The sequence below is a fragment of the Phoenix dactylifera genome, chromosome 9 (assembly GCF_051530095.1).
Source record: "Phoenix dactylifera cultivar Ajwa chromosome 9, Ajwa_hap1_PhDact_Kaust_v1.1, whole genome shotgun sequence".
Lineage (NCBI taxonomy): Eukaryota > Viridiplantae > Streptophyta > Magnoliopsida > Arecales > Arecaceae > Phoenix > Phoenix dactylifera.
In genome coordinates this window covers 19,446,415-19,466,288 of record NC_143198.1, presented here as the reverse complement: position 1 = coordinate 19,466,288, position 19,874 = coordinate 19,446,415, and the positions used below count along the sequence as shown (strand labels likewise).

At 37.7% G+C, this 19,874-nt stretch overlaps 1 protein-coding gene across 5 annotated transcripts in view; it reads left to right on the top strand.

Annotated features, from left to right (window-relative positions):
• Positions 1-18,394, top strand: part of LOC103721937 (Protein kinase superfamily protein) — a 41,630-nt gene extending 23,236 nt beyond the window's left edge. The window contains exons 3-20 of one of the 5 annotated variants that reach the window (XM_088704347.2): positions 851-878; positions 965-1,087; positions 3,322-3,433; positions 3,600-3,637; positions 3,752-3,805; positions 7,472-7,540; positions 7,632-7,748; positions 7,890-7,958; positions 11,584-11,663; positions 11,815-12,024; positions 12,128-12,374; positions 12,457-12,549; positions 12,652-12,819; positions 12,928-13,055; positions 13,176-13,305; positions 17,612-17,736; positions 17,857-17,997; positions 18,095-18,394. In XM_088704347.2, coding sequence (XP_088560473.2) covers positions 851-878; positions 965-1,087; positions 3,322-3,433; positions 3,600-3,637; positions 3,752-3,805; positions 7,472-7,540; positions 7,632-7,748; positions 7,890-7,958; positions 11,584-11,663; positions 11,815-12,024; positions 12,128-12,374; positions 12,457-12,549; positions 12,652-12,819; positions 12,928-13,055; positions 13,176-13,305; positions 17,612-17,736; positions 17,857-17,997; positions 18,095-18,134 — 1,972 coding nt within the window. In that variant the 3' untranslated portion in view covers positions 18,135-18,394. Of the gene's footprint in view, positions 1-850; positions 879-964; positions 1,092-3,321; positions 3,434-3,599; positions 3,638-3,751; positions 3,806-7,471; positions 7,541-7,631; positions 7,749-7,889; positions 7,959-11,583; positions 11,664-11,814; positions 12,025-12,127; positions 12,375-12,456; positions 12,550-12,651; positions 12,820-12,927; positions 13,056-13,166; positions 13,306-17,611; positions 17,737-17,835; positions 17,998-18,094 lie in introns of all 5 variants that reach the window. The other 4 variants (XM_008812325.6, XM_026810360.4, XM_008812324.6 and 1 more) reach the window with 4 other exon arrangements.
• Positions 18,395-19,874: the final 1,480 nt, after the last annotated feature.

Here is a 19,874-nt window from a genome sequence, read left to right as displayed (position 1 = left end):
TAGTAGGGAGAGAATCAAGTCTAGAAATAGCTATGGTGGTCATGAACTGAGGAAGGAGGGAAAAAATAAGAGACGTGGTTTCCAGTGATCTCGCGCATGCCTCCATGGTTTTGGATAGTTTTACACATGCATAAGGAGGACAAAGCCTTCGACAATCGTTCTAAACTCATCCACTCTATATCAGGCATGATGTGCCGTACTGTACCAGTACGGGTGGCGTACCGACCCTCAGTATGCCAAAAAAATTCGGTACCGTATCGTACCAACCATGGTCTGCCGTACCGGTCCGGCTTGAGACCGGTACCGAATCAGCGTGAAATCTGGTACCGGTAGTTTATTGTTGAAGAACCGGTACGGGACCGGTCCGGGCTGCCACCGGTACACCGACCGGTACCAGTACGCCGGATCTTGGTACCAACACTATGCTACTGTGGCATCGATGCGAGGTCCGGTACCGGTACGGCGAATCCTTATATCATGCAGACATTTTGCACCGATCCCTCTTTTCCAGCTGGAGAATCTGTGGTCTTTTCTCCCTTTACGATGGTGCCACCCGGCTCACTAGTCGTAATCGGCTATATGGTTCAACAAAGCCAATCCACGGGACTGTGGCTCATTCTCGGCCAGTCCAGAGGCTCGGTCCTCACAAGAGATGAATAGAGTATGGTATTAGTCATCAACGAAGCTTGTATACTTTATATTTCGTATAAGTTGCTATTGCATTTTATGCACTGTAGTTTGATGTAAAACTTGAGTAGTACTTAATAATCAATACTACCTATCTTTTTCTTATGTGATTTTTTTCGATATACTAATACATGCTTGTTTTTTTTATTATTATCTACCGTAGCGAGGATGACATTGAAGATATTCAAAAGGTTAGTTTTGGAAATAACAACATTGCTATGAACTCCACTATAAATCACCAGAATTTTACTTTGATAATTCTTTTGTCTCCTTGCAGGAAATTTCAGTATTGTCCCAATGTCGGTCTCCATATATTACTGACTACTATGGCTCCTATCTGCATCAAACCAAACTCTGGATAGAAATGGAATACATGGCTGGGGGTTCCGTTGCTGACCTAGTAGGTTTATATTTTTCTTCTGCTTTTTGGTATTTGTTCACTCATCGAATTTTTGCACAGTTCTTGGTTCAGCTTGTTATATTATTTTTATTTTTATCTTATTTCTTTATTTGAGAATAAATTACGGTATTTTATTGTACCTATAGAATAATAAAGAAATAAAACTATCAAGTATTTACGATGACTGCCTATTTTTAAGACCGATTTCTATTTAGAGAAACCCTGTCTTCTTGTTATTCTTTTGATCTAGTGAAAGTTGGATTTCTTAGTGCAATGACTATCAACAAATCAAAGTTTGGATCTTATAAGCTAGTGTACTCTTTTGGGAATGTAGTGTAGGGTAGGGTCTACTGTGCCGGAACTAGGGCCCAGACTGGTTGCCCCGCGGCATGGAAAGGTACGCCCCCTACTATTCCGTGCCGGCCTCGTATTGACACAGTAAAGGAAGCGGGAGAGGGGGTGAACAGGAGAGAGGAAAAGAGAGGGAGAGAGAGGGAGGGAGAGAGAAGGAGGTGGCAGAGGTCGGCGGAGGGTCGACAGAAGTTGGTGACCCGGGCGGAGCAGGCGGAGGAGGGCTCCGCGGTTGGGTTTTCTGTTTCGTTCGAAATAGAGGTTTGACCCTTTTTATATTTCTGCGATTTTTAAGTGAAGTCGGCAAATTGCTTGCCGACTTTACTTAAAAATCGCCAAATTAAAAAGGGGCCCTCCTCTGCGCGGCTCGCCGGCCTTCCGCCGACCTCTCTCTTCCTTCCTCTTCCTCTCCCTCCCTCTCCGCTCACTCTCTCTTTTTCTCTCTTTCTTTCTCCTCCTCCCCCTTCGGCGACGGGTTTCATTTCGTTGCTGGAACCGTCCCAGTCCGCCACCGAGATGGCTTGGTTCGACCCGAGCTGCCTGGTTCGGAACGGTTCTGCCGACCCTGGTGCACGGACTATAGGTCACATTCTCATCCAATGCCCTTTGTTAATAAATCATAGAACAATTTTTTTTTCCAACTTAGCGCTTCTTCAGTATTGCTTTCTATAAACTCCACATGGAGGCTTTCTCATACACTTTGTCTTAATCATATGGTGCCCCCTTTAATGCTTTGTCATCAAGGTTATTGAGGCAATCTACATGGAAAATAATCTATGATTTTTCATGGGAATATGAATTCCACTTTAGGTGGTGTTCTACAGGGTGAACATTCATCTAAGGTTGGTACCTGGTGAAGCATGAATATCGCTATGCCATGCGATGATCTTGAAGGAAGTTTATTTTCTACTAGAAAAAGGAAGTTTTTGCAGGTCCCTGGAAGGAGGAAAAACTACCTCTATGGGTGGTTGATGAATTATACAAACTTGAGAAATTCTTTGTCTAATTGCTCCATTGGAGTTGTGGGAAGTTGTTTTTTCCAAACTTTCCGCTGAAGATTACATTATTAATATATCATCTCTTTCTTGGTTGCGGAATCGACACTGTAAACCAGATCCTTGTTCAAGGGCCTAAAGTGGTTTTAAGATCTTGAGTACATGTGGACCACAGTGGGGAGGATCTGCCTGATAGTCAATGTGGGTCATATTTGGTAAATACCTGTAGTGGGATGTGGATTATCATCTCGCATCATTCCTGACCATCATATTTTTGCATTGCACTTACTCTACTGGTTTTGTGCTGATTATTGTCATGCTTGTTTAACAGGATTTCTTCTTAAATTTCTTACTGTACCTGCTTTCAGTTTACTAAATAAAAGATGGTTCCTACGATACACTAGTGATGGTGGAATTTTTTCAAGTTTGATTAGCTTAATCTGTTCCAATGAATCTCTCTACAGACTACTGGCATTTTTTCCAGTTTTTTTTTTCTTAAATACATGTCAAAAATTCTTCTAGCTATATGAAAGATCATTACCTATAGATTTCACCTCCAATTTGCTTGAGCCTCTAAGGGAGTTCTAGGTGAGATCTGTGATGGAACTTAACCAGAGAAAGTTTTTGAGAGTGATAGATGTATATATGCTACTGAGGTCCTAATTTGTTTCTGAAAGTGTAGTTTTAATTCATAGTAAAGGTTATTTATTAGTGGTTGAAGCCAGAATAATATGATGTTATTTTCTCTACTAGCAAAAGAAAAGCTGTTAATCTCTCTCTAACTGCTGCTCTACATGAGCAAGTTGTTAAAAAAGAAAATCTGAATAGGGCGTTTTTTTCTTCTAATAATATAGTAATTTATATATAATGCTGTCTTTGCTCCTGTAGCTTCAAACTGGTCCTCCGCTGGATGAAATGTCTATCGCGTGCATTCTACGGGACTTACTGCATGCACTTGACTATCTTCACAATGAAGGAAAAATTCATAGAGATATAAAAGGTCTATACTTGCTTTATGTCCCTATTTGTTGCTTATTAGTCCATTTTCAAGATTGTTTGAAACATATAATACTTGCCTTTTGGATTTTTATGCTGACCATCTCGTCTTGTCTGTATCCAAGTAATATAACAAATACCAACACAATCTGTTATCTGATCTTTTGCAGCGGCAAACATTCTGCTTACTGAAAATGGAGAGGTCAAGGTTCGAAAATTATACTGCCTAAAGAGTACTTGATCTATATGAAAGACAGGAAGCACTGTAAAACTCTACAGTCAACTGTTGCATTTACTTCTTTATGCTGCCTTTTTGTTGTAGGTTGCGGACTTTGGTGTTTCTGCACAACTGACGAAAACAATATCAAGAAGAAAGGTCATCTTTTTGTTACATATTTTTCTCCTACGAAGCCTACATAGTTCTAATCAAAAATAAGAACAATATGATAGAAACCATACAATATCAATAACTTTAAAATCAGAAACAGAAAAAGAAACCATTTGACTAATGCAATATCATATAGGCATATTTTCGCAGCAAAACATGTTTGAGAGTGTGCTATCGTATGAAATGCCTTAAAATGCTTACGACATAAGATACACTACTAGCGGCTAAGAAGGCAAATGCTAGCTTGCATAAAGTATGATTGGACACCAAAGACACTAAGACACATGTCAAAAGAATGGTTCTTGAGTATAAAATTTCACCAGGATCAAAGATTTAACCTTGGAAGGTTTTGGTCATGGGCAGTGAAGTCCTTGTATGATTAGTATCTGTTATTTTCTGGTGGCAAAGTGGGACGTATTTAATGAAATTTCCACTGGTTTAAGTGCATAAAATTAGAATTCCATTTGGTGATACACTTCTCCATGAAAGGTCGTGTTAAAAACAAGGTATGCCATACCATATTGAATTGGATGGTATGGAGCATACCGTACCGTACCGGCTTGGTACTAGTATGCGGTATAGGGAGTGTATCGACACTCGGTATGTTGACCCAGTCTTTGTACTAGGTGTGCTGACATAGTAACAGGATGGCACTAGTACGGGGCTTGGCACTGAGATGGCATACCTTGGTTAACAATGCCAAAAATTACAAGCTACACTCTCTTGCCAAGTGATTTTGAAAGATATGGTTTGTGCAAGTCATTATCAAGGAAAAACACGGCAAGGAGTTTGATGAGTAGAGATATAGGGCATCTAAGAAGAAATTTCATTCCTCATACTGAAAGATATCTGCAAGATGGAAAATAAAATTTGTAATGAACATAGATTTAAAGTTAGCAATGGGTTATAGAATTAGAAGTTAGAACTATTACTGACCAGTACTTAGGAAGACATTCTTGGACTTTGGAGTGCAACACAAAATACTACCTCAAAGGGTCCAACATACTGTTGCTTGGAATTAAGTCCAAAAGAATCGTTCTACTGGGGCATGAGGAGTGTGTAGATATATCTTGATCATTATTTTGAGATGCCTTCCTTGGCACCTTTCGTTAGTCATTTGAGAAGTAACCTCATTTTATGCATGGAGTGATGAAACCTCACTATAGGAGAAGTAACCGTAGCCTCAAAGAAATCGACTGTTTCCTATCTACCCCATTAATATGTCAAGATTTAGCTAAAATTTCCCAATATGTGCAGATGATATTCCCTCTCACCTTTTTCTCTCTATGCATGAATGCACATGTACAAGTTTTGCATACTATGTTAATGCTCATATATAACTATCATCAGTGTTCATCATCATTCAAGCCTTTTCCCCACCAAAATTTGGTTAGCTTTGAGCACTACTCTAAGTTGAGAATACTCCACGGAAAAATTTAAGCAAAATTTTCTGATCGGTTGTCAATCTGACACCAACCCTTGATGAATTAGTGCTGGATTTTTGTCAAGCCAACATTAGGCAAGAGAGAGGTCTGCCATAAAGTCTAGAAAGCCAGTTAATGGGTAAGAAAAACTACCTTATTGGTCCCAATTTAAGTCCACGCATAGTTTCTACATATGTGCGTGTGTACATGCACGCACATTTGGATGCATGCTCAGGGTTCCTTATTGGTATATATACAAGCATACATGCGTATCTTCTTTTCCATGTCAATATACATAGTGGCCATTACGAGATCACTTGATGGTTCCTAGAAATCTTACATCTCTTCCAAGCAAGGTTTACTATATTCATTTATTTTCTTATGATCTTGGAGGCCTTTTTCTATATTATTATGTAAAATCGGCCATAAAGTGTAAACTTGAATGGTTGAACTTGAACCTGTCTTGCTTGGTATAGTAGGTCTTCCGTCTCATCTTTATATCGTCCTTTTGAACTTATTGACTTACATTTCCTTATTTGGTAAAAGATTTGCTTGTTATCTGCACGAAGCTTCTTTTTGAAAAACACAATATATAAAAAATTTGGATCTATTATATAAATTTGGTTTTAGCAGTTTATGATAAAGAATTTAAAGAGGATTTCAAGAACTTCAAATATTACTATACTTAAAGAGAACCTCTCTTAGAACTATTCTAAAGGCATTATAACTGGCAAATGCCCATTGGTGCATTTGAAAAATCCTAGAGCACATGAAAATAATTTAAAATTTTGGATTCTTTAAATGCTATTTTTCCGTAGAAACAACATGAAATATTTAGTTATCCTCACAAATGAGCAATGGTTGAGGCAGGCCTTCAAGCTGACTGACTCCAACTTTCTAAATCACTGGAAGCGTTGTTAAGGGTTTTCCAAAGGCTTAGGGTTAGGTGATTAGACTTCAGTTCAGGCAAGGCATAAGCCTTGAGGTGTAAGAAATAAGTATTTTATGGTTTAACTTTTTATTGAAAATGAAAGGCCATGCAAGAAGGAAGAAATATGGATATACTTGTTTTGTACCGATAAATGAGGTTCTAGAACATTCCAGAAATGGACACATCATGAACAAACACAATTAAAAGGTTTGTGCTGTATTCATTCACTCTGCAAAGACAATGAAGAGGTCAGAATTATGCAATCTCAGACTGGATATCTTGAATAAACATCCATATCTCGCAATATTGCATCTCCAAAGCTAGTGTCAAAATCCTGAAATGTTGAACCTAGGTCCTTATCATTTAAGCAAGTTTGGAAGGGCATGCATCATCTCACCAGATCGTTAAACTAAACATATACAATAATAAAAGGAGCTACAACTGATTATCATGATACTAAACTAAATGGTAAATTTGTTCTTGGGACCTTGTTACCGGTCTCTAGCTAACTTGTGGATTCTGCTAAATTTGGCTAGCTGATTTGCAGCATTGCAGCATTCTCTTGGAATAAATCTCAAACCTGTTAAAGCGTTTGAACTTTGAAGAGTTATCACACTTATCTTAAAAAGGATGCAGTAATGCCATTATATCCTAATATTGGAGTTGTAAAAATGCTACAATATATAAAGATAAGGCTATGAAATAGTATGCGGTTATTCAGGAGTTATACAAGGATAATCAAATTTGAGGGCCACTTTTTTATTAATGGTCTTGAGGAAGAAAGGTTCACAAGTGTAACTTTGCAATAATGGTTGGACAGGCTCACTGCTGTAGCTTTGGAATGAGGGTTAAATAGGTTCCTGCTCTAAGGATTCGTATTTGCCTGGGTTGTCTTTTCCTGACCTGCTAGGCTATAAACTATCCTTTTAGTTGTTCTTGATTCTATCTCGGTTGGGGAAGAGGGGTGCTTGAGTTTCTTTTTCTTCTTCTTACTCAAAGTTTAGCATAGGGCTTCAAATTTAGTCTTCTTCTAGGCATGCCTTTATTAACTAGTCGTTCTCTAATTGTACTATGTACATCTTCCTAAAAAGAAAGGGCACTCTCATTTTTGGACGAAGGAGATTGTGCTGGTTGCTTTTTTTGTATATTAAGATCTGTTTGTTTGATTTTTTGTGATGCATTTTCATGACTTGATCATGTAATGGTGCATCTATATTCTATATTGAGTGGTAAGAGTTTATTAGCTTAACAACTTCTACTATCCTTGCATCTCATACTTATAAGTTGAAGCCTACTCAGACATTTGTTGGAACCCCATTTTGGATGGCCCCTGAGGTAATTCAGAATTCAGATGGATACAATGAAAAGGTACCTGACAAAAATCTTATAGTTTGTCATTATATTTATTTTCAGACTTCTGATGATTTTCTTTCTTAGACAAATCTTATTTCTGATGCAGGCAGATATATGGTCTTTAGGTATAACTGCTATAGAAATGGCAAAAGGTGAACCTCCTTTAGCGGATATCCATCCCATGAGAGTTCTTTTCATGATACCACGTGAAAATCCCCCCCAGGTTTACTCGGACTATATCTATAATTTCCAAATTTTGTTAGCTATGGCCTATGAAGTTAAACCATATTGACATTTTTCTACTAATTGGAAAGTTAATGGTATTTCCATTTAGAAACATTAGTATTTTGTTGATTTGATGCAGCTTGATGAGCACTTTTCTAGGTCAATGAAGGAATTTGTATCATTATGTTTAAAGAAAACTCCTGCTGAGGTAATCTTTTCTTCTTATTACTTAATCATTATCTTCTCTCTATTTTCGAAGGTTACATAATGAACTTAAATGCTTACTAGAGAAGGATTTTTTTTTTTTTGTTGCAGAAAATCAGTTGTTCTAGTTAAGGACTTAACAAATAATATTAGTAGCTACATGTTTGTTTTAATAGCCAATACTCATTTAGTTCATATTATCAGTCAGTTAATTGCTTGAGGATTCTTTGAAACCAGTAGCTAGAAGCTATGTGAGGGAATTAACCAGCGATCGCCGAAACCATTTAGTTCATACCCAGTTGGAATGGTTCAGTACCTTGTTTCGGTTCAGTTATAATAATATTCCCTCCCTGCGGTTTGATGATTTGAGAGCCTTCGAGGCTCTCTCCTTCCCTCCCTCTCTCTCTTCGACCAAGAACTCAAGAAAGTTGGCGATCGAAGCAAGCGAGAGCAAGAGAGAGGAGATAGAGATAGAGCGATCAAAATCCTAACCCTTGATCTCTTATTGCCAAGGTCTTGAACTATAGAAACCCTAAATCTAATGGCGACCAATGTTTCCACCGAGTTGCTAACGGTCGATCCCTTGATCTGGTATGCTTGCCCCACCACCAAGCTCTATATAGTTGGATCCTTTGCCGGCTACTTCCCCCAAGGCTGCATCAAGCAGGCCTCCTCCTCGCTCGATTCCCCTCTTCCTCCTGTCTTCACCGCGTTGTAGCTGGTACCCCCTCCCTCTCTCTCTCTTCCTCTCTCTCCTTTCTTTCCCCTCTCCCCTGTTTTGGTGCGCCTCGGGATGGTACGGTATGGGTCACTTCCTCTCTCTCCTTGTCCCTCTACCCCTCTATCCTTGTTTTGGTACATCCTAGAATGGCACGATATGAACCCGTTCCATATCAAATTGGTTGTCGGTCTGTACGAGCCTTGGCACCGGGTTGGCAAACCTTGCAAGAAACTTTATGTGAGGGAATAAACTAGTAGTTGGAGCATTTAATGCAATTTTTTAATCAGAATTGTTTGGATGCTGATGATGCAAGAGCAATGCTAAATGAGGAAATAAATGTAAATTGGCAAATCAAATGTAAGGGTATAAATGAAAAGATAGATACTTTGCCAATTCAAAGATAAACAAAACATATAAGTTTGCTAATATAGATAAATCACTTGCAGTGAGAGCAGCATTTGGAATGATAGAAGATACAAGTTCCATTGAGCTAATGTCATCTGATTTAGTTTTTAAAAAAGAAAGAATTTGCAATGCACACTAGTGTGCTCCATACTGGAGTGACTGTTTGATATAGTAAAAATTAAGATAAATTATCATCATTATTTCTTTTGTTAAAACATTTTTTTTTAAAAAACTAGTCTTAATTGCCATTGTAAGTTTGTTGAGGTCAAAGGCACGGCCTTTTAAAGTGCAATCCTTTGTTAAGGTGCAGTTTAACAGGTGCCACCCTCAAAACAGGCAGGAGTGAAGCAATTTTCCTTTTTTTTATTAAAAAATTAGAAGTATGTTGATTAACTAAGAGTCCAGGAAAAATGGCCAGTTCGGAAAAATTTTTGAGGTAAAGTTGCATATATTCAACCTCTGGAAAGGTTGGAAGTTGCATCTCGTTAAACTTGATGTACATTGTTAACTCATTCTTTAACAGCTTAAGCTTTTGGGATCAAGTAGTTAATTAACAAGGTATGAGAGCTGAGGTTGTTGGAGGTCGTAGGTTCAAATCCCCTCTTAAGTCGATCATTTATTAAACTAATCTGGTTGTCATCTTGACATATCTCATGTTAATTCCTCCATGTATATAGTCCAGGCCACACATCTTGGCAAGGGGATGTTAAGCTTGACATACATTGTTGGCCCATTCCTACTCAAGCATATGATAAAGAATTGAAAGAGATTGCTTTCCTGAGAGGGAGGGAAACAACAAATGCAGATTGCAACTGCTACTATGACAATAAATGCAACATAGAAAGGTTTTAGGTGCCAATCCATACCATCATGTCGCACCTCACCAGCAAAATACTTTTTGCATATATTTCTATAATGTTTAGTATCAGAGCTTTGTACGACCATTGAAATTTCATAGACAACAACTCATATATATAAAACCCTGATTTGTTAGAAGAATTGTTTCTTTGTAAACTTTACATTTTTTGAAGGAAAGTAAACTCTACTTTCTTGATATTGTGATTTTGATATATGCCTTGTTGCCCCTGCTTTTGTAGTATATATCTACAATGCTTCCACCTCAGGTCTAGAATTTGTGGGAAGCTATGTTGGTTGGGATTCTAAAACATTGACGAGCCAAAGAGTTCATATGTAAGAAGCCTCTGTATGTGTTTTGTGCTGCGCTTCTTTAGATGATTGTGAAATTTATTCATCGGATATTGTGGAAGGTGCACTTTTAGAGCTGGGGCCTTCATCAAAGGATGAATTTCATAGGATAGTCTGATTATTCAAAACTAGGTCCATTGAAGCAACTGGATTAGTACAATTTTACAATCTTAGTTTGCTCGGAGTATATGAAAAAGAAAAGCAAAATTGTTAAAGGTAATATTCTCCGAAAATCTTAAGTCTTGATATGGGTATACATGCTATCAGCAAAATACAAGATGCAGAACTATGTCTAGAAGAAATCTTGAAACCAAAATTAAGTACCTTGAAAGCTAGAGGTGGAACGAACCAACTGCAGGATGATTCAAACTGAATGTTGATAAATGGAAATGTGCATATAATGCTGGCTTCCGTAGGATTATTTGCAGTCCTGCAGATGCACAAGTGCTGCCATTTTTTGGTAGCCTCAAGTGGATGCTGACATTTTGAACTCACAGAACTTAAGAAGGACCTCCTGATCTGTCAGTAACAATGAGATTTGGCATGAATAATCTAATTCTTATTGTTAATTGCATCAACTTGATCTTTCCACCTTGGGAAGCTGAAGCTTGTTAATCTCATAGTTGGTGTTCCTTCATGGTTGTTTACTTATTTAGTGAAGCCACAACCATCTTATTTGGAGAACTCAAATAAAGCTCTTGGTGATTATTTTCCTCAATCCTGTTGGCTGTTGTTGACTTGTTGAAGGGAATTCTTAATAATACTGCAAGTATACCATTGTTATCCCTTGCATTTAACTAATACTATTTTTTCAATCCCTCCCCCTACTCCCCTCAGAAAAAGGCCTTCATCTGTGCCCTCTATAAAATGGAAATCAGACTCATTGGAAAGTATGAGCTATCAATCTTAATTATGTGTCATGAAGACACTCTTTCGTCCTATCTGTTTATTACAACCGCCTAGTTACCCAATTTCTCTCTGTGGTTGCTTCTCATAACTTGATTTTTCTGGGCTGATTCTGTGCAAGAATTACAGAGTGTTTTTGTTGCTTTTATATTTGCTCTTTAGCCTTTTGATTATGATAAATCTTGTTCGCTCAAAAAGAGATTGTGATAAATCTTGACTCAGGTAGGGACTTTAAATTTCTCCAGTCCAAGTGTAGTGCTTCAACTTTGTAATTATACCAAATTTTATCTCTATACATACAGGCTAGAGAAATGTATGGCCGCTTTTAAATTTTTTATTTATTTAATCAATATTGCATGCCTAAATATGGTCTTAAACATCTTAACTTCAGAGACCTAGTGCCAAGGAGCTTCTCAAGCATCGTTTTATCAGAAATGCTAGAAAAAGTCCAAGGCTATTGGAGAGAATAAGGTTCACACTAGTCTTATTTTCTATAACCATCTCCTTATAGCTACTTGCCACTATTTTGTCTTAAAACGGTAACTGATTTTACTTGGCATTGTCTACATACTTTATCTACTTGTTTTGCACCTATTATCTTTTCATGCTGCTTTGCTGATAGAGAGCGCCCAAAGCTTAATCTAAAGGATGGCATGGACACCCAGAGAAATGGTCAACAAGTTTATGAGGATGCAACAAGCACTGTCAGAGTGGTCAGGGATATGAGAGATGAAGGAACTGGTACCATCAGAGTTGTCAGGGATGCAAGAGATGAAGGAACGGGCACCATGAAAGTGAAGAAGGATGCAAGAGATGAAAATGCTCATTCGAGGTATTATTTTTTATAATTTACTTAATTTCCTTCTCTTCTTTTTACTTGCTCCTATTTCACTCTAGTCATGGAAGGCCCTAAGAAATGCTAGTTGGTATGTTAGCATGGATGGATCACAGGGTACAGGGACTGTCCGCAGTGTTGTAAAGCCACCACAAGTTGCTATGGCGAGAGAAAAAAGATCTGATGTTTCATATCATCCTAATGTGACAAGAAAGACAGCAGATAGAGAAAATCCTTGGATGCCTGCATTGGGAAACACATTTGATGAAGCAAATTCTGGAACCATATTGCGGAAAGAAGCCGAAAGTGAACAGGATTCTAAAAGACTGGAAAGTTCTTTAGAAGATGTAGATTTCCTATCCATGAAAATTAAGCTTTGGACTTTGGCATAATGAGCTAATATTAACTATTGTTGTGCTTAATATCCAGGGTCACCTATCAATAAGTGGATCGGGAACTGTTGTTATACGTTCTTCAAGAGAAAGTCAGATGTATGCAGCATCAAGCAGTCAAAGTACCAAGGTGAAAGTCTTTATTGTGAATTGATGGTGCTTTATGGAGTATGTGTCTGTCTTTGTGATCGAGATTGCATATGATCTCAATCTTTTTTCCCTTTCTTACTAGCCCACAGGCAAATACTCTTCATTTGAAGATATGTCTACCAGTGGCACTGTTGTTCTTCATGACCGACATGACGAATCTGAGACTCCTCAAGCTTCGCAGTCTAGGTTTGGAATCCAAGAAAAAGCATCAAGTGTTTCACGTGAAGATAGTGCAGCAAACCTTGCAGAGGTGATTGCAGTTACACGTATACCGCCATCACTCATACCATGCATATAAATGTCATTTCATTGCTAGCTATTGCTTCATACATGAGATCATCCCTTGGATTAATTTCAGGCAAAAGCTGTATTGCAAGGGGGGCTAAGAAGAGGAAATGCTCGGGAAAGACCCTTATTGAGCAAACACAGCAAGGATGCACTTGAAACTAAGATGGCAGAACGGTCAAGTTACTCTGAATCCTCTAGGTACATTACTGATTGTGTTGCAAATTAATGGCTAAATTACTTTTAATCATTCAACAGAATGTTCAATTTATCTGTTGATTTTTATCTCTGGTGATAATGTGTTTTTCTTAGAGATCCTAGTGAGAATGTTGATGTACAAAAACTGCATAATAAATCACGTCAATCAAGTGATGTGCAAGCCAGTGCCCGGGCTTCTGCAGTAGCAGCTTCTCCTGCATTGTCATTGTTGATCATTCCTTCACTGAAAGAGGTCAGAGTAACAAGCTAATATATACATTTTATGTTCTATAACTTTATTTTAATCATTATGATTCTACAGTCATGCTTGTAGAAAACCTTGATTAGAAGTCTGATAAATTTCTGGGGCAACTAGAATCTAAGCAAAATACTGATTCCAACTTGTTAGAACTGAATATATAATTGTTGCATCAAAACTTGTAAATATCATGTTATATGAATAGAGTTAAAGTGCCAATCAGCAAACATGTCACAGCATGGTACATATCATGATGGGGTACCTTACCAGCAAGCAGCACTGGAACTGGCATGTAGCTGTGCTAGTGCATGCCAAGCACTAGTATGGCACAACATGTACATGCTAATTCTAGATGTACTGTGCTAGATCCAGGCCATCATGCCGTTGGTATTTGATACCTCGACCCTTGAGTTTTGATATATTACGAAGAGACAATTTATCTTCCATCATAAAATGGGAAATTATGTGCAATATTTTCACTCAACTATTTATTTTGGGAAATTTTTCCTTGTCATAATGTTGTTCCAAAAGACAAGCTAGTTTCTATCACTTGGAAACATGCTAGAGAACTTATGTGTTTGTATTTTGATTAAATGATAGATTCATAGTACTTTTGTGATGCTGTTGGAATACACTCTTAATTTTATATTGACCGTCATGTCTACATGTAACTTGCATTAGGTGCTTAGTCTACTCTAAATATAATATCTTTTCGACTATTTTTCTATAGCATAAAACATTTTAGATGGTGGATTTAGAACTCAATGAGTGAAGACATGATTGAGCAAGGAGAAAAGCAACAGCAGCCTTTAAACAATTGTTGTATGAGAGGGCTTCTAATAATTTTCCATTAGAGTCCGACTTTGGAAAATGTAGAAGGAAAAATGGAGAAAGGGATATGAAGATGCTCTAGATAGGTGAACAAGATTACATGAGAACTCTGGAATTGTGTACACAAGGTTCATTTAGCTGATATCTTACAAGTAGCCTCTTTTTTTTTTAAAAAAAAAAACGAATTGGTATAGTGGGTGATGTTTTTTTTATGCAAGAAAGTTATATAAGGAAATTTCCATTGACTTGAAGAACGGCCCGATAAGTACAAAACTGGGGTGGAAAAGAGCTTCTAGTGTTCTAGTGGAGAGTCGTGGTCCTTCCAGGAGTTGCTTCTCATTGATAACCATACTTCAATGCTCCAAAGTGCATTTCTAGCTTCCCAACAGAGTAAATGCCCAAATTCCACATCCCCCAACCCTACTGCAAAAGGGGGAAAAACTTACCTTGGCTTTACAGGCATACGGGAACCTTTTTTTTGAGTTGGAGACCCACTTACCTTGCTGACCGTTACCTTGGTGGCACCAAAAAACACCTTGTCCATAAGCCATAGTGACTATGTAGCAAGGTTCACGAGAATTTTAATAGTAGCGGCTTAATAATTTCTCTACTTGACCCCATTTGACGCACTTCTCCACTAAACTTTCTTGTTGAGGCCTAATGGTTCGCATATACTCGAAAGAAGCTCAAAGCTAGGTGACTTGTACAAAGTCAACCCTAACAAATACCTCGTTTTTCACTCGAGGAACCAATTTTCTAATTGAGCCAGTTGGGCCTTTAGGGTTGGGGAAGTATACTTGCCTGTCAGGTCTTGTGTTGGATGAGCTCACACTGCTACTAAGATGATAGATAGCCAAATCCAGCAACTGGACTTCTAAGTTTATGGCAAGCTTGTCTTGTTAGAAATTCCTTGGCCAGATATTCAACACCAGTCTTGAGGGTTAATGTATAGTTGAGAGCCATACTTCCTGCTTGGAGTCTTTAATTTTCCCTCATATTTTTATTGGTCTCTTTGCCTTACTCACTGTTACCTATACTGACATGATATATAAATGGGGTGGGGTTGTGGTACGTGGGTACCAATTGAAAATAAGAAACTTCTAAGGTTTGTGGATAACACGGAATGAATTGGAATAAACCTCTATTCCACTTTTTTCCATGAAATAGCTATTTTTGCTCTGAAATAAAGGACACAGGTGGATGAGCAATATGTGAGTTTCCCATTTTTTTTTTACGCACTTATTCTACCTAACTCAGATAAAACTATTTGAATGAAAAGGAAGAACAGATCCATTCCGTTTTATCCTTCCTTGTAACTTTGTAGAACTATTTCTAGACCAAAAATGGTGTTAAAGATTAGAAGGATCTAAGACTTAAAACACACATACGCCACCTGACACTTGTACTAGAGTCCATGTGATGTAAGTTGAGAGCGAGTCAAAAAACAACAGAAAATTTTGATGGTCATATGTCCATCCTACTTTATTGTTCATGGATAGGATCAAGGAAGGCAGAACCGGAAAAAAACAATAGAAAATTTTGATGCTCTCCCTCCCTCCCTCTCCCTCTCCCTCTCCCTCTCCCTCCCTCTCTTCTCCTCCTCCCTTGCCGGTTTTTCTGTCAGTTCACGCCAGAACGGCATGGCATGGGGGCGTATTGTACCATACCATTGGTCTACCGGCATGGGTGCCGGTTTCGGTATTACAAACCTTGGATTGATAAAGCTATTTCCAATTTTGTTGCCGATTATTAACTAGAAAGAATCTACTTCTTGATGCTCAACAACAATTGCACATTCATATTTTCCCATGCATTAACTAGATATAGCCCTTCTAAATTGTAACCGAATCCTCCAAGTCTTCTTGTCTACTTGCTCCTCGATGCTATATTTGTGCCTAGACCTCATTGTCCTTGGACTTCAAGGATTAGCGGTGTAAATGAGCCGAGCAGCTCACGAGCTTAAATGAACTGTTTAAGCTCGGCTCAGATCTAAGCTTGACTCGATTCAACTATTACCGAGCTTGAGTAGCTAGAACAATTTTTTGGGTCGAGCTTGAGTAGCAAAACACTAGGCTCAAAGGCTCATGAGCCTAGTCGAATATATTTTTAATAATATTTTTTTATTTATAATATATATTATTAATTTAATATTCAAAATATAGTGTTATATTTTAACCATATTTTTTGATTATGAACAAGGCTTGAATCTGAGCTCAAACTTGAGCTCGAGTATGGCTCGGTTGATTTTCGAGTCAAGTCGACCTTGATTATTGGCTTTTTTTTTTTATCGGGTCGAGTTCGAGCTGGGATATAAGGCTTGATCGATCTTGAGTCGAATTTCGAGTCCGAGTATTTTGAATCGAGTCGAGCTCGAGCCTTTAGTTACTGGACTTGGCTCGGCTCGGCTCGATTGCACCCCTATCGTGGATTACAATGATCAAGCATAATTGCCTTTTTACTATGTCTCTCCACCCCTCCATTCAAAGCCAGGCCATTCAATGCCTTTTTACTATGTCTCTCCATTCAAAGCCAGACCATTGGGCTCTTAATTCCCAAAGTAGGTCTTAATTTCTTTGACGCCTTCTAAGTTGGCCTTAACAAATTTACATATTAGTCACCTCCATCAGAACTGGCCATATGTTTCAGAATTGCCTTCCAGAATCTATAATTATCTCAAAAGGTCCAAAGTACATACATTATCTGACCTTTTGAGCGACAGTTTAGAAGATCTTATGAGAATTAAATTTTTTTGGATAGATGTAAAGCAGATGTTGGACACCACCAACAACCTTATAAAGCTTTAATGTTCGATTATAAGGGGAAGCAAACATTAGTGTTTATTGCCTTTATATTTGGGTCATGTTACTTCAAGGTGAAGAGTAATTCATGACCAAAATATACCTCCTCTGAAGGATGTTTAATTCATCCACTTGTGAGCTTAGCTGCGTAGGTCCTAAGAGATGTTACACTGTCGTCAATCATCTGTAGTCTGGAAGCGGTGGTGCTATAAGATAGAATGTGTTGCAATTGTCATTGTATTACATACCATCTTGACTATAACATCACTGCATCATTTCTATTAATAATCTTAGATTGCCATATCAATTCTCTACCTGCTACTGTTCATTTTCTTTGCAATCATTTGTTCCATCAGTAAACTATGTCAACACTCTTTACAATTTTTCTTGTCAAATACACACCTATCTGTCTTCAGTTTTTAGCAGCAATTGAGTAACTACTTGACTATTTCGAGCCATGGGGAAGTACATGCAAATCCACATGTAGATAGGGCACCACTATCCTGTGGTGAAGAGAATGGAACACGCCACCCTGTCTTGTATATTAAATCTATGCTGTTGAGAATGGACAACTGAAAAATTAAAGTTGCAACATTTTTTACTGTCCTTTGGCTATAATTCTGAATCTAAATGCATATAGGTTGTTTAGCTTAATCTCCTTTATCTTACAGGCTACTGGTGATAAGTCAGAAGGGTCAACTGTCCATGCTGTGCTTGAATCACTGATGGATCTGGAGTATCAGATACCTGGCTCTTGTGAAGTTCTTGTCACCAACTTGCTGCAACAACTGGGAAGGTCCTAATTTTTGCCTCTTCTTTCTCATGTTTTTAATTTCCACTTCCTTCTGCATTATACTTCTGTAGCTATATGAAAGATGGGCATTCTCTTCTGTAGCTCAAAGGAATCTTCCTTTAGGGGACTTAATGATTTGGCAGCCAGCATTTTCACAAAGAAAATGGGAGCACCCAACGACCCGGCAGATGGCAAGAAACAACCGAATGCACAATCACTGGAGGCTCCGAGCCTAAGCCCACTAGCCAGGTTCCTTCTCAGTAGGTCGGTGTGCTTAAATTTACTTCTATTCATTTCTCCTGTCAAGTTCTTTCGAGTTTGGCATGAAGCGAAAGCTAAATAAACGAATCTACTGGTGCAGATGGCAGAGCCAAGTTTCTCAGGATCTTAACTCAGTTTGAAGGGACCATAAATGCTGATAATATCTATGTTCAATTTGTGGTTTACATGTATAATTAATTTTGACAGTGTACATATAAATTGAAAAGAAAAATTCTGTTTTATTTTTTATACATTTCTGCTTTCAAGCAGCCTTGTTGGTACCTGATCATTTCTGTCATTTTCATCTGTGTTATTGTATTTCTAAAATTCATCTTTTGCAATTTCTTGTCTGTTTAAAGAAACTAGCAATGAAAATTGAATCATCTGCTTGTAGTTTTAACCTTCTCCTGTCCACTATTTTGTTCAAGTTGCGATTATTATTCATCAGAGATTTTGTTTGGTTGCTGCTTGAGTAAAACTACTAGTTTCCAAATCTGTTTAAAGAGGAATTTGATGAGGTGAAGGATTCAAGTTTTGGAAATGAAAATTTATGCAAGTGTTTAGAATAATATGGAAAATAGAGAGGAGGTTCTAGAAAATAAAAATGAAGATACTGACAATTAAGAATAATAGGCATCAGAAGAGACAAGGGCCAACAATGGTAGAATTGCCCTATTACAAGTAAATAATGTGGCCGGTGAGTATTGCAGGCAACTGTTGTGAGGCAAGTTGAAAATCAAAGAAGAAATTTGATATTTCTTTTACCGAGGGAAATATTTTAAGCAGTGGGAGGCTGTGGAGATTTTTGATATGATTTATTTACGAAATTGAGTTTGACAACTGTTGCTTGGTGATATATGGGACTAAGGCTGACTTCGTGAGGCTAAGGCCGGTTCCTATTTTATTTTGGGGATTGATAATCTATTCTATGTTATAGTAGGTTATCAATGTACTCTTTTTTTATTGGATAAAAAATACTTTTACTTTTTATAATTCTTAAGGATATTTTATATCTTTTTACAATTCCGTATTAACTTACTCTCTTAACTTCCCAATTAATACTCTCTCTTTCTCTCTCTCTCATATATATATATATATATATATACACACACATACGTGTATATATATATATATACACACATACGTGTATATATACACATACGTATATATACACACATACGTGTATATATACACATACGTATATATATACACATACGTATATACATAAATACATATACGTATACATACACACCAGAAGAGAGAGAAAGGGAGAGAGTATTAATTGGAAGGTTGACAGGGTGAGTTAATGTGGGATTGTAAAAAGACATAAAATACCCTTAAGAGTTATAAAAAACAAGGATATTTTTTATCCAATAAGAAATGGGGAGATTGATAACCTACCATAAGAGAGTAGGTTATTAATTTCTTTTTATTTTTTATTTCCTTTTTCATTAATGAATAGCATAAACTTTACTTGTTGGGTATGCTAATGCTTTAGGCAACAAACGAGCCAGGCCTTGGGACATGCTTGACTTCAATGCAACCTGATTTCCTATTCGAGCCATAATTTTGAGCTCGAACCTATTAGCTGATTGGGTTGGCCTTATGGAAAATAAGGCTGCAAATGAGACAGGTTGATTCGTGACCCGATTTGATTTGATCTGGTTAGATCCGATCCGAATCCGAATTGGAGGATCCGCGGGGTTGGATCGGATTGTAAAATTGGATCCATTTTATAAATTCAGGCCCGATCCGAGCGACCCGTTTGCAAAGTATTAAATATTATTGTAACTAATAACTTCTCATTTCGTGCGGGTTTCAACCCCTAAGATAATAAATGCTAGTATTCATAGTTACTGTTTATTACACAAACGTAATAA